The following is a 12514-nucleotide window of genomic DNA, read 5'->3' as shown; positions in this document are numbered from 1 at the left end:
TGTCTCTGCCTCTCTCTGTGTGTCTCTAATGAATAAATCAATAAAAACTTTTAAAAAAATTGTTTAGAACAATGCCTGGCCCATTGTAAGTACTATTGAAGTGATAAATCAGAACTAGAAGATGAATGAACATGGACCCAGATATGGGCCATGTATGGCCCAGAGACATATATGAATCTTTAAAAGTATATTTTATATTAGTGCTTTAATATGCTGGTTATAAAATTTTCTAACACACAGTAATATAAAGTAAGTAAGATTTTAAAATGTTTGTCCATGTCCTCCTAAAATCAGCCCTACCCTGTGGGTACACCTAAGGAGAAGGACGCTATTTTTAGGTCTATAAAGAACCTTTGGGAACATTCTGTCCATGGCTTTGAAACCATTTTGACCATGACCCCATAAAATAGAGACTCTGAAGCCTGCCTGCCTGGTTTGGAACTTCAACATTTCCTCTTAATGCCTGTGTCACTTCCACTGAGTGAGTCAACCTCTCTGTGTCTCCATTCCCTCATTTATAAAACAGGGACATCAGTAATATCATCTACATCAGGGGGTCATTGTGAAGATAAGGAGTTAGTGTGTGTAAAGCTCCATAAGTACTTTATAGAATTTTGCTATGATCACAACCCCACACACACATCCATAAACATGTATAAATGAAACCAAAGTTTCACATAGGCAGAATTTATTCTCGCTGCAGTAGACAGACAAGGTAGGATGTTGTCTATTCGACTACTTCATTTTTCAAAATGTGATCATTGTGAAATTTGACTTATCCATTGTGATTTATAATTCATGTTCTGGTCTGTGTGAATGTTCTACTTCAGTGAAACTCTTTTTTAAAATGGTATGTTTTTCTTAAAGACTTTATTTATTTATTTTGAGAGAGAGCACACATGGGGGGAGGGCAGAGGGGGAAGGAGAAAGAGACTCTCAAGCAGACTCCCTGCTGAGTGTGGAGCCCTGATACAGAGGACATGGGGCTTGATCTCACGACCCTGAGATCACGACCTCAGTGGAAATCAAGAGTCAGATGCTCAAACAGCTGAGCCACCCAGGGGCCCCAGATAGTACATTTTTATTCAAAGAAAAGGCAAGAAATGGAAAAAAAAAAAAAAACCAGCTGATTAAGGATGCCTGGGTGGCTCCGTGGTTGAGTGTCTGCTTTCAGCTCAGGGCATAATCCCGGGATCCTGGGATGGAGTCCTGCATCAGGCTCCCTGTAGGGAGCCTGCTTCTCCCTCTGCCTATGTCTCTGCCTCTCTCTCTCTCTGTCTCTCATGAATAAATAAATAAAATCTTAAAAAAAAAAAAAAACAGCTGATTATATGAACAGCAAATGTGCTAAAATTATTTTGTCTAGCATAGTAAGGGAACATTAATAGACTCAGGGTCCCGGGTAGCTGGGACATGCTGATCTATAATTTCTAATAAAGACTGTTTAATTAAATTAATTATATTTTAAGCAGGAATAATATATCTGCTTAAAATTTTAAAAAATAGTGCTTCAAAGGCTTTTTAAAAATCATATATTAAAGCAAGAGTCATCAAACTAAAACCTCTTGGCCAAATCTGGTCCACTGCCTATTTTTGTAAATAAGGTTTTATTGGAACACAGCCACATTCATTCATTTACACGTTGCCTATGGCTACTTTCATGCAGTCAAGTCGTCCAACACCAGAGCTGAGTGGTTGCCACAGTTCTATCTGGCCTGAGAAGCCCCAAATATTTACCATCTGGCCCATTACAGAAAAACTTAGCCGGCTCCTGTATTTAAGTTACAATTCAAAGCCCCTAAGCTTAAATTAAATCTTTTTCTATGTATAGCTTGTTCTATTCTATCCATAAGTCTAGCAAATTTTAACAATTATATTTTCCACAACATTTTACTTTGAAAAATTTCAAACCTACTAAAGATTGAAAGAATAGCACAGTGAGCTGACGTATCCCTCACCAAGATTCACCAATCAGTAAGTAGCAATCTCTCACATTTGCTTTATCACCATCTATGTTTCTGTCTGCACATTTTTATTGAAATATTTGATGTTAAAAACTGTATATTCAAAAAATAAAAAATAAAAACAAAAAACTCATATATTCACATTTGCTATATATATTTGACTGTGTGTGTGTGTGTGTGTGTGTGCATGACCCCAAGATAGAGGTGGTCAACTGGGTAGCAACAAATTCATATTTCCCCTTCCATAATTTAGAGCTATTCCTGGAAAATAGCTGGCCTATAGAAACCACACATGCCAGATTCCTCTGTTTTTGGCCAATGTTATATGACTAGTTCTGACCGATGGAATGTGAGCAGAAATAACAAATGCCATTCCAAGAGAGGGCCACTTCTGGGGTTCCTGGATGACTATGTGACAGAGGTAAATAAACTTCTAATTTCCATTTTGGTTTTTTTGGTTGCATCACCTAGTGCTGCCCTAAATAATAAACCTAATAAATTGCATGAACCATTAATGGGTCAAGATTGCAGCTTGACACACTAACTGGTCCTCTGGCTTTCCCAACACTGTTGAAACATGGAGTCCTTTCATCAAATGTTCCGTGCAAAGACAACATGCAGCTTCTCTGGTTGAACCAGAGGTGGTGAGTGGGGGAGGCTAGGAGTCTGGTCCATGTGAACACCCAAATTGGCCTCAAAAGTGAACCCTGGGGCATCACTCTTGACTCCTCAAGGTCTAGTGAATACAGCATGATGTCTCCTGAATAAGGAACACACTCCCTTTTCTCAGAAGAGGAGGTAGAGAGCCAGTAGAAGGACGTGAGTGGGATCACAAACAGCTCTCTGGGGCCAGAGCCTTTTCCCACATCTGCGGCCAGGGCAACTCTGCTCCCACTATGTCCATGCCTCCCATCTACTTCCCACAGCCCCAGGCTCATGAACCAGGCCCCTGAGAACAGACCCCTCTGACAGACTTCAGAGGGCATCTGAAGGCTTGGAAGTAAACTTTGTTCTGACTCTCCACCAGGACAATCAAGTCCTGTAAACCAGTTACATAGCCCTCCTTCATTTCAGTGTGTTCCACAGCTTCTAGAAGATGCCCAGCACACAGTAAGCATTCAGTTATTTTCTCATAGTAGGTACACACTCTATAGGTATTGTAATAATCATTAAAACTTGTCTAGCAGTTTCCTTGCACATGACACTCAACACTTTCCAGATATAAACCTCATTTGATTCTCACAACAACCCTACAAAGTGGGTAGCACTATTATCACCTCATTTGACAGATGAAGAAGGTTGCAATTTGAACCCAGGCAGCCTGACCCTGGGGTCTGAGCTGCTAATCATGGTAGCTCCTAGATGTTATTGTAGGGTGATAGTTGTAGCTAAAAGAATGAAGATTTGGTGTCAGACTGACTAGGTTTTCATCATTTGTTTGCTGTGTGATGCAGCAAAACTTAGTGACTCTGAATCTCAATTTCCCTGTTTATAAAATGAGGATGATGCTTCTCACCTGATGGGTCATTGCAAGGATTAAAAGGGAAGAAACAAGGGTGCCTGGCTGGCTCAGTTGGTAGAGCATGCGACTCTTGATCTCGAGGTCATGAGTTTGAACCCCACACTGGGTGTAGAGATTACTTGAATAAATAAATAAGTAAGTAAATAAAATTTTAAAAAAAAGGAGGGGGGAAGGGAGAAGAAATGTGTGGGAAATATCAGAAAGGGAGACAGAACATAAAGACTCCTAACTCTGGGAAACGAACTAGGGGTGGTGGAAGGGGAGGAGGGCGGGGGGTGGGGGTGAGTGGGTGACGGGCACTGAGGGGGACACTTGACGGGATGAGCACTGGGTGTTATTCTGTATGTTGGTAAATTGAACACCAATAAAAATTATTTTATTAAAAAAAAAAGGAGGGGGATAAAACATCTACAGTAAAGCCAGAGTCCTGCCTGTCACATAGGAAGGGCTTCAATGGGAACAGATTCCTTTCTTCTTCTCAGGTCCACCCTCATGCTAGAGGCATGTGAGTCAGTCAGAAAGAAATGGAAGGCATAGTTCCTACACGTAAGTATCTCCTAATATTTTAGGAACAAAATAAATCATTCCCAGAACAATCAGAAAACTCCCAAGATATTTTCAATAAAGGACAGAATCAATTGCAGTCAAGTGCAAGTAAAATCTGTGCGTGTTATGCCAGGCTCTAGGCCTTTGCATATGGTATTTCCTTCCCTCCCCTCTCTTGGCTGATTCCTGTGAAACCTTTGGGTTTTAGCTTAGATATCAGTCGACTCCTCCAGGGTCAAGAGGTCCCTGATTCCTTGCCCTCCTCCTAAGTCCCTTTGTGTCCCCACAGTTCCATATCTATGTATATCCTGTTGCTCTGTCTTTGATGATGGCTAGGCCATGTGTCTTCCCCACCAGATGAGGTAATCCCGAAGATCTGAAGCCATATTTTATTCTCTTCCATCCCCACAGTGCCTACCAGAGTGCCTGTATTCCATAAGCCCTAGGTAGAGGTTTATTGAAAAAATGAACTAGGGAACAGTGACTTAATGAATACAGGAGCCTCCCAGGTGGAGATAGGACCCACTCTGGGCATTGATATCCTCCCTTTATAAAATGGGATGAAATAAGATGATGGTTTCTGTACTTCAGCTCATCTGGACCCAAAATCACAGAAGCAACTTAATAAAAAGAATTAAGGATTCTTAAAACTCACCCCAAAAGATTCTAATTCACCAGGCCTGGGGTGGAGCCTCAAAACAAATCATTTTAAGGAGGCTTTTATTTGCAGATAGGTTTGTGAACCAGTGAATCATAGAGGCTGAAATTGAGTTGAGGTGAAATGGGAAGAGGTGATAAGAGAGGGAAGACTATACTTGGGGAGCAAGGAGTGGGAGCAGCCATGCCTGACATCCAACACAGTCCTGTAGCTGGCCAGCATCTGACCCCAACCCAACTTTGGGCCCATCAACACTTCAGGGAAAGGGAGCATTTTATAGTTTATGATACTTCCTCCTTCATTAGCTCATAGAATCCTCTCAACAACCAAGTTTCGTTTGATGGATGAAGAAACTCAGAATCAGATGGCTGAAGCAAAGTGTTAACTAACCATTGTACAGCTTTCAATGGGAGAGCCACATACTCAAACTGCCTCTGACAACAGCTCTGAACTGGCTTGAGACTGATGCTATTGGTCAAGGAACTAGACCTACCTCCCCAGGAAAAAACAGGCTCATCTGTCACTTAGATATGCTACCCTGCTGGAAGAATGTTGACCAGTGGCCAAATCACCCCGTCTCCTCATTTGTTTGGTCCTAAGCACTTGCAGGTGCTGCCAGCCCAGCCCAGCATATCTCATCCATCCATCCATCTATCCATTCATCCACCTATCCATCTACCTATCTATCTATCCATCCATCCATCCATCCACCCAGCCATCCACTCATCTATCCAATTACTTATTCATCCACTTATACATCGTCCACATATTTCTTCATCCATCCCATCTATTTCTTTATTCATTTATCCATCATCCACCATAACTGCCCGTCTGCCCATCTACCCACCCACCCATCACATCTGTTCATTCATCCAACCATCTTCTCATTCATTCATTTATTCATTCAATAAACCTCCATCAAAATCAACATAGGGCCAGGTCCTGGGGTAGCCTGTAGTAAAACAACAAGGATCAGAAAAATACAGACCTTGCCCTCAAGAGATTTGAAATGCTTGGAAAAATAACAAACTCCCAAAGGACCAAAACAAATAATTAAGGGAAGGTAAGAAAAGCATGTTAAAAGAAAAAGCATAGGAAAGGGTAGGAAAATAGTGGAGCCAGGAGTCTGGTTAGCACACAGATAAGCACACCAGTGCATCTTATACTCATAATTGCTAAGGGCAGCTCCAGATTTGCCTCTGAGCTAGTTCCTGGCACCCAAAGCAAACACTACCACATAAGAGTCACAGTATATTCAGTTGTGGCAGACACCATGCAGCACCTATTCCTGCTTCCTCATAACACAGTAGTGTTGTACATGCCCAGGGCACATTTAGAAATGTCTGGAGACATTTATGGTTGGCACAACTGATGGGGAGGGATGCTACTGGCTTCTAGTGAGTCAAAGCCAGGAAAGCTGCTAAATATCCTACAATGCATAGGGCAGTCGCCGCAATAAAGAATCATCCAAGCCAAAATGTCAATAGTGCTGAAGCTGAGAAACCCACTCTGAGAGAACCCTGATTTTGTTTGGAGCAGCATTGTGCCAGACTCCAAGAAAAGAATATCGTTGGTCTAAGCCAATCTTGGCTTTCAAATTTCTTTCTGCTAGATACTTAATCTCAGCTTTCCTTGAACCAGGGAAGTCTGCTGGGAGGTTTCTGGGGGAAATTTGCTTTTTGATAAAAGAAACAAATGCTTCAAGGAATATCCCTTCCAGCTTCAGGCACTTGAGGGTAGATGTGATGCTTGCTACTGTGCCAGCCATGTTGGGTCTGTAAAGCCACCACCGTGAGCACAGAGAGAGGAAGGAGGGAAGAGCATGATCTGGCTGACATTATTGACTATTATCATAGGGTTGTTTCTTAAAACCCCCTTCAATTCACTCATCCAACAAATGCTTATTGAGCATTTATTCTGTGCCAGCCACTGTGTGAGACGTGCAAGGCTGAACAAACCACTGAGAGTCCCTGACCTCGTGGAGTTTATAGTTGAGTGGGGGATACAGACTCCACAACGCACACCAATGCTATCTGATCAGTCATGATGAGAACTATAAAGAAGAAGCCAGTGTACCATGAGCGCATTGCAAGTCCAAGGGAGGGTCAAGTTCACCCAGCATCACCACGCCAAAGATCAGCCCCTCAAAGACTGTCCTACTAGGGTTCAAAAAATGTGAGATGGCAACTGAGATTTATTACATGCTTACTCTGTGTCCGGCACTATTCTGAGTACACAAGTACTCAGTACACAAGTTTTAACTCGCATGATCCTAACCACGACCTTGCCTGTCAGTGCCTCTCCTGAGGCTCTGCTATGTACCACATCCCTTACCCTGCAACTTACCTCTGCAATTGCAGCCTTAGGGGGTTTGGTATTATCCCCATTAGAGAACTCCAGGAGAAGGGGTGCTCCTCAAAGCACTTGTTTCTTTCCTAGAGCTTCCCAGTCCTCTTCCCTAGTTCATTTTATAGGTGAAACATGAGGACTCAGAGAAGGGTAGGCCACACAGTTTTAAAGGGAAGGGGATGCTAACCTAGATTTATTTTCTTTAAAAAGTAAGGTCTTTTAGCCTCTCTCTGTGTTTCTCTCTCTCTCTCTCTCTCTCTCTCTCACACACACACACACACACACACACACACACACCAACAAACGCCCAACTGTCCCACGCCAACAATGTTCTTCTGTTGATGTTTGCTGCAAATCTGGCCATAGGAGCTCTCCTTTCTCTGCCCAGCCAGGTCTGTAGCTTTAGTCAACAGAGTCACAAATGGACTAAAGTCAGATAATTTTTTTTTTTTTTAACAATCCTGAGCTTTAGTTTTTCTCCTATTCTTGGAGATAACAATATTGTTTATCTGGAACAACTGTTGCAAGAATTAAATGAAGAAATAGGCATAGAACATCCATCCATCTAACCATCTACCCACCCAACCATCCAACAACTATGTTTTGCATGCTTGCTTTGTGATGAGCACCACCGAGAGGTCGGGATGAAGGGGCGTAAGGACACTACAAAGTACATAGACCTGGGAGACAGTGAGAGGCTATCAGGTTAGATTATTACAGTATCCCCTGGGAGGAATGTGGGGCGCCTTCTATTCATCTCTAGTGTAGGGTTGTGGCCTGGGGCTCTCCATCCTCAGAAGCTGACTTTCTGGTCCCTATGCAGACAGCGTCTTCCTCTGGCTACAGGTCAACCAAATCTTAATTGTGTTTTAACCTTGGATGAAACAACTAAGACATATCTAGCCCTCCAGCTATGCTATCTCCTCTCCTCTCCTCTCCTCTCCCCTCCTCTCCTATCTCTGTGAGATAGGTCCTGTCAGGTCTCTCTATTTTGCAGGTGAGGAAATAGATGCAGAGAGGGGAAGTGACTTGCCCAAGGTCATATAGGGGGTGTATGGGGGTGGATCCCCAGGCTACTATTGGTTGGTCAGCCTCCGCTGCTATTACTCTCCCCGATCACATACTTCTTCTTGATGGCAGATCAAAGAAAAGATCCCCTGGACCAGTCAAGAGACCAGACCCTGATTCCTTAAGGCCATCCATCCTTAGCTAATGACAATGTTAAATAATATTTCTTGAGTCCTTATTATTACCCTAGTGGCAAGAGCACTTGGCCTCCTTTCATCCTCTGTGAGGGTCCATAAGACACCTTCTCTCCACCGCAAAAAGAAGGCAACCAAGGCATACAAATGTTGAATAATTTGTCTAAAGTCACAAAACTAGATCCTGGCTTCCAGAGGCCGAGCACTGTGTGTGTTCGTGCGATTTAAATCAATTTATAAAATGCACCTGATGTTTAAAAAAAAAAAAGTTAAAAAGATTTCTTGAACCTCCCTCCTCAGCAATAAAACTCTGTTACTGGTCTTTCTGTCCTTTTACTGGTTTTCTATGCAAATACAAATATGTGTATACATACACATGCGTATATCCGTTCTGTTATCAGAGATGCAAAATGCTACACACGTTTCTTCAGTTTATTTTTTTCACTAAGTGTAACCTAGAGGCCCTTCCCTATCTGTACACAGATCTGCATTTTTTAACCTTCAACAATAGGATAGCATTCCTTGCTAAAGATACATCATGCTTTGTTTACCCATCCTTTACTGTGGGACACTTGGGTTACTTCCAATTGTGGGGTCACCCCAGCAGCAGAGCCTGGGCTTTCACCCTCAGTAACACACTCTTCCTTAGCCTTGCACCTCAGTTTCAAACATCTAGCGCGAGATCATTTCCCTTTCCCTACGCCCCATGCTGTGTGCTGCTTGGAGCGGCTTCCCTTTGGTGAATCATCCAGAGCCAACGGCCCTCATCAGAGGGATCGGCCAACTCTCCCCTTGGGTCCCATCCCGCCTAGACCATGAGCCAGCTCTATGCTAGGCCCAGCCGAGCTCCCCGTCGGCTTGGACTTGCCTTGATAACCTGGAGTTGGCAGTTCCAGCCCAAACCTCTGTGGAATTTTGGAAAGACCCCTGGGATTTAGCCCCAGGAGAACAGGCTCTTGGCAGGCAAAATGAGCAAGCCCCTGCTCCGGGGCTCCTACAGCCCCTCCCAGCACTTCCCAGACCAAAAATGCATGCTCCTGTTTGGGACTTTAGTGAAGCAAGTCACATGCATCCCCTGGGCTTCCTGCTATTCTCCAGGAGACTCTAGAGTCTTTGGGCTTCTTAGAAATGCATAATGAGGCGTCCCATGGCCTCCCAAACTTGACCATGGTCCTGCCCTGTCCAGTCCTCCCCCAGCCCCACCACTGGTCCCACTCACCATAGGGACTCTCCACTGGAGCCCCGAGGGGCGCGTTCACACTGACCATGGCCGAGCCCACCCAGCCAGAGACGCGGGGGCATGGAGGAGCCGGGCTCCACACACAACAGCAGGGCCACCGGGAGCCAGTCCACCAGGAAGGCAGTGAGCACAGCCAGCTGCCACCGCCTGGTTATCTTATTGATTCTTCTAATCACCCAAGGTGGGTGGATACGTTAAAGAGTAACCAGTCACTTAGGGAACCTGCGGCTGAGGACTGTCACTGTTACCATGACAGCGGCAACCTGGCCAGACCCGAGGTCCACTTGGGCCCCAGTTCTGCACTCTGGGGTTGAAGACACCTGGAGCCAGATAGAAAGGACACCAGCCCCTCACCCCAACTTGAGGTAAGGGGACTGGCCAGGAGGGGATGAGGAGGTGAGAGTCCAACCTGGGTTGGGTTTTATGGCTCCACATAATGGGTGTGGTGAGTGGCAGGAGGGAGGGGTAGCAGAGAAAAGGAGGGGGTGGAAGACCATACATACTGAACACCTATCGATGCTGGGAGCTGTACACAGGCATCACCACGTTTAAATTAAACCTCAAGGAGGAAATTGAGCCACAGAGAGAAGTTGCTTGCCTGCAGTCTCACAGCTGGTAACAGAGGAGTTGAGTTAGCATTACAAACTACAATCTCCCCTTCATCTAATATCTATTTACTGAGCACCCACTGTGTATGCCAGGCCATGTCCTAGGCTCCAGAGATAGAGAAATGGGCAAAGTAGGCATCATCCCCGCACCCATGGAACTGTGGACTACTGGGGGAGACGGGAATTTGTCAGACTATATTGAAGATTATTCAAAGACCTTATGACACGGATATGATTACAAACTGGGGAGGGCTATGAGTGATGGAGAGACACAGGCCTGACCTCCAGGCCCATGGACCAAAGGCACTCTGCCCACCCCCTCCCCTGGTCCTTTGGCCTCCTTCCCATTCAAAAGGCAACCTACTGCTGAAATTCGCTTCCTGCCCTCCGACTGCAGAGCCCCCCTCTCCGCATCTCAGCCCTCTTGCATACTTACTGTACACCTGCTCTTTGACTTCTTTTGGAGCAGTCCCATTTCTTTCATCCCAGTGTTGAGTCTGACGGCTTGATTTGGATTCTGAAGTCACCTGCTCTGATTGAGCCCTCCATGCTGCCCAGAACTTCTACCCTGTTTCCCGTCTCCTGGCTTTTCCAGTTTATTTCCAGTATTTTCACTCCTCACACCTTTTCCATTCTCATTCTCAGCAGAGAAGAAAGAAGCCTTAAACCTGGTCCTGCCTGAATCCCCCACCAGAATTTACTCCCCTACTTTCATCCAGATCCACCCGGTATGCACCTGCCTCTTCCCCCTGCTCAGGAGCCCTGCGTTTGCACGTGGGGATGATTTCTCCTATATATTCAACCTCTTTAGACTTTTAAAATCAACTTTCTTGAGGTATATGTAACATATAATCAAATGTACCATTTTTAGGTGTACAGTTTAAAGAGTTTGCATAAATATATATACTCATGTAACTATAACCTTAATGGAGATACAGAACATTTCCATGACCCCCAGAAATTCTCTTTATTCCTCTGCCATTAATCATCCAGCACCTCCCTCTCTGGGAAACACTGACCTGCTTTCTGTCATTCTAGATTTAATTTGCCTTTTCTAGAATATCACAGAAATAGAATCAGACAATATTTACTCTTTTGTGTCTGGCTTCTTTTGCTTAGCAGGTTGGTGAGATTCATCTACATTCATGTCCCATTTTGCTAAGTTGTAGCCTACTGAATGGATGGATACACTAATTTGTTCACCCATTCACCTGGCCACAGTCATTGGGGTTGCCAGTTTGGGTCTATTATGAATCAAGCTGCTCTGTATGATCGTGAACAAGGCTTCATGGAGACATAGTTTTCATACCCTTGATTAAATTTCTAGGAAAGGAATCGCCACTTGATATATGTTTAATTTATAAGAAACTCTCAAATGGTTGTCCAAAGTGGTCATGCCATTTTGTATTCCTGCCAATGGGGTAAGAGAACTCGTTTTCTCTGCATCCCTATCACTATTTATTGGTGTCTGTCTTTTTAGCCTTAACCATGTGATATGATCTTTCCTTTTGCTTTCATTTGTATTAAACTAGTTTTTTTTTATGAAAAAAAGTAATACATTCACATGTTAAAAATGAAAATTGCACAAACAGTATATAATGAAAAATGAGCCTTCCTGCTACCTTAGTTCCCACATCTCACTCTAAGGAAATTTTAAACAAATTCTTGTATATGTATATATTTCCAGCACTTAAACATAACACTCACATACACACTGCTATGGACTAAATGGTGTCCTCACTGAATTCATATGTTGAAGTCCTAACTTCTCAAGGTGACTGCATTTGAAGATAGGACCTCTAAGGAGCAATTAAGGCTAAATGAGGTCATAAGGGTGGGGTCTTGATTTGATAGGATAAGTGTCCTTAGGAGCGGTGGCACAAAGAACTTACTCTCTCCCCCTCATGTGGGAACACAGTGAGAAAGTGGCTATCTGCAAGGCAGGAAGAGAGCTCTCACCAGAACGCAACTATTCTGGCTCCCAGATCTCGGACTTCCCTCTTCCAGAACCATGAGAAAATCATTTTCTGTTATTTAAGCCATTTGGTCTCTGGTATTTTGTGTTTTTTTTTGTTTTGTTTTTTTTAAAGATTTTATTTATTTATTCATGATAGTCACAGAGAGAGAGAGAGAGAGGCAGAGACACAGGCAGAGGGAGAAGCAGGCTCCATGCACCGGGAGCCCGACATGGGATTCGATCCCGGGTCTCCAGGATCGCGCCCTGGGCCAAAGGCAGGCGCCAAACCGCTGCGCCACCCAGGGATCCCCTGTCTCTGGTATTTTGTGATGGCAGCCCAAGCTGACTAATACACACAAATGTAAAAGCACAAAACACACGGGAAGGGAACATGCTATACATGCTCTCCTGCCACTTGCTCTTTCCCCCTTAGTATCCAAGGGCTATTTCTATACCAGCATATCTGCC

At 44.0% G+C, this 12514-nt stretch overlaps 1 protein-coding gene across 1 annotated transcript in view; it reads right to left on the bottom strand.

The window, feature by feature from the left end:
- Window positions 1–9657, bottom strand: part of HNF4A (hepatocyte nuclear factor 4 alpha) — a 60858-nt gene extending 51201 nt beyond the window's left edge. The window contains exon 1 of the mRNA XM_077873269.1: window positions 9461–9657. Coding sequence (XP_077729395.1) covers window positions 9461–9509 — 49 coding nt within the window. The 5' untranslated portion in view covers window positions 9510–9657. The remainder of the gene's footprint in view (window positions 1–9460) is intronic.
- Window positions 9658–12514: the final 2857 nt, after the last annotated feature.

The sequence above is a fragment of the Canis aureus genome, chromosome 26 (genome assembly GCF_053574225.1).
Source record: "Canis aureus isolate CA01 chromosome 26, VMU_Caureus_v.1.0, whole genome shotgun sequence".
Classification (NCBI taxonomy): domain Eukaryota; kingdom Metazoa; phylum Chordata; class Mammalia; order Carnivora; family Canidae; genus Canis; species Canis aureus.
This window is presented reverse-complemented; position numbering and strand designations above follow the sequence as displayed.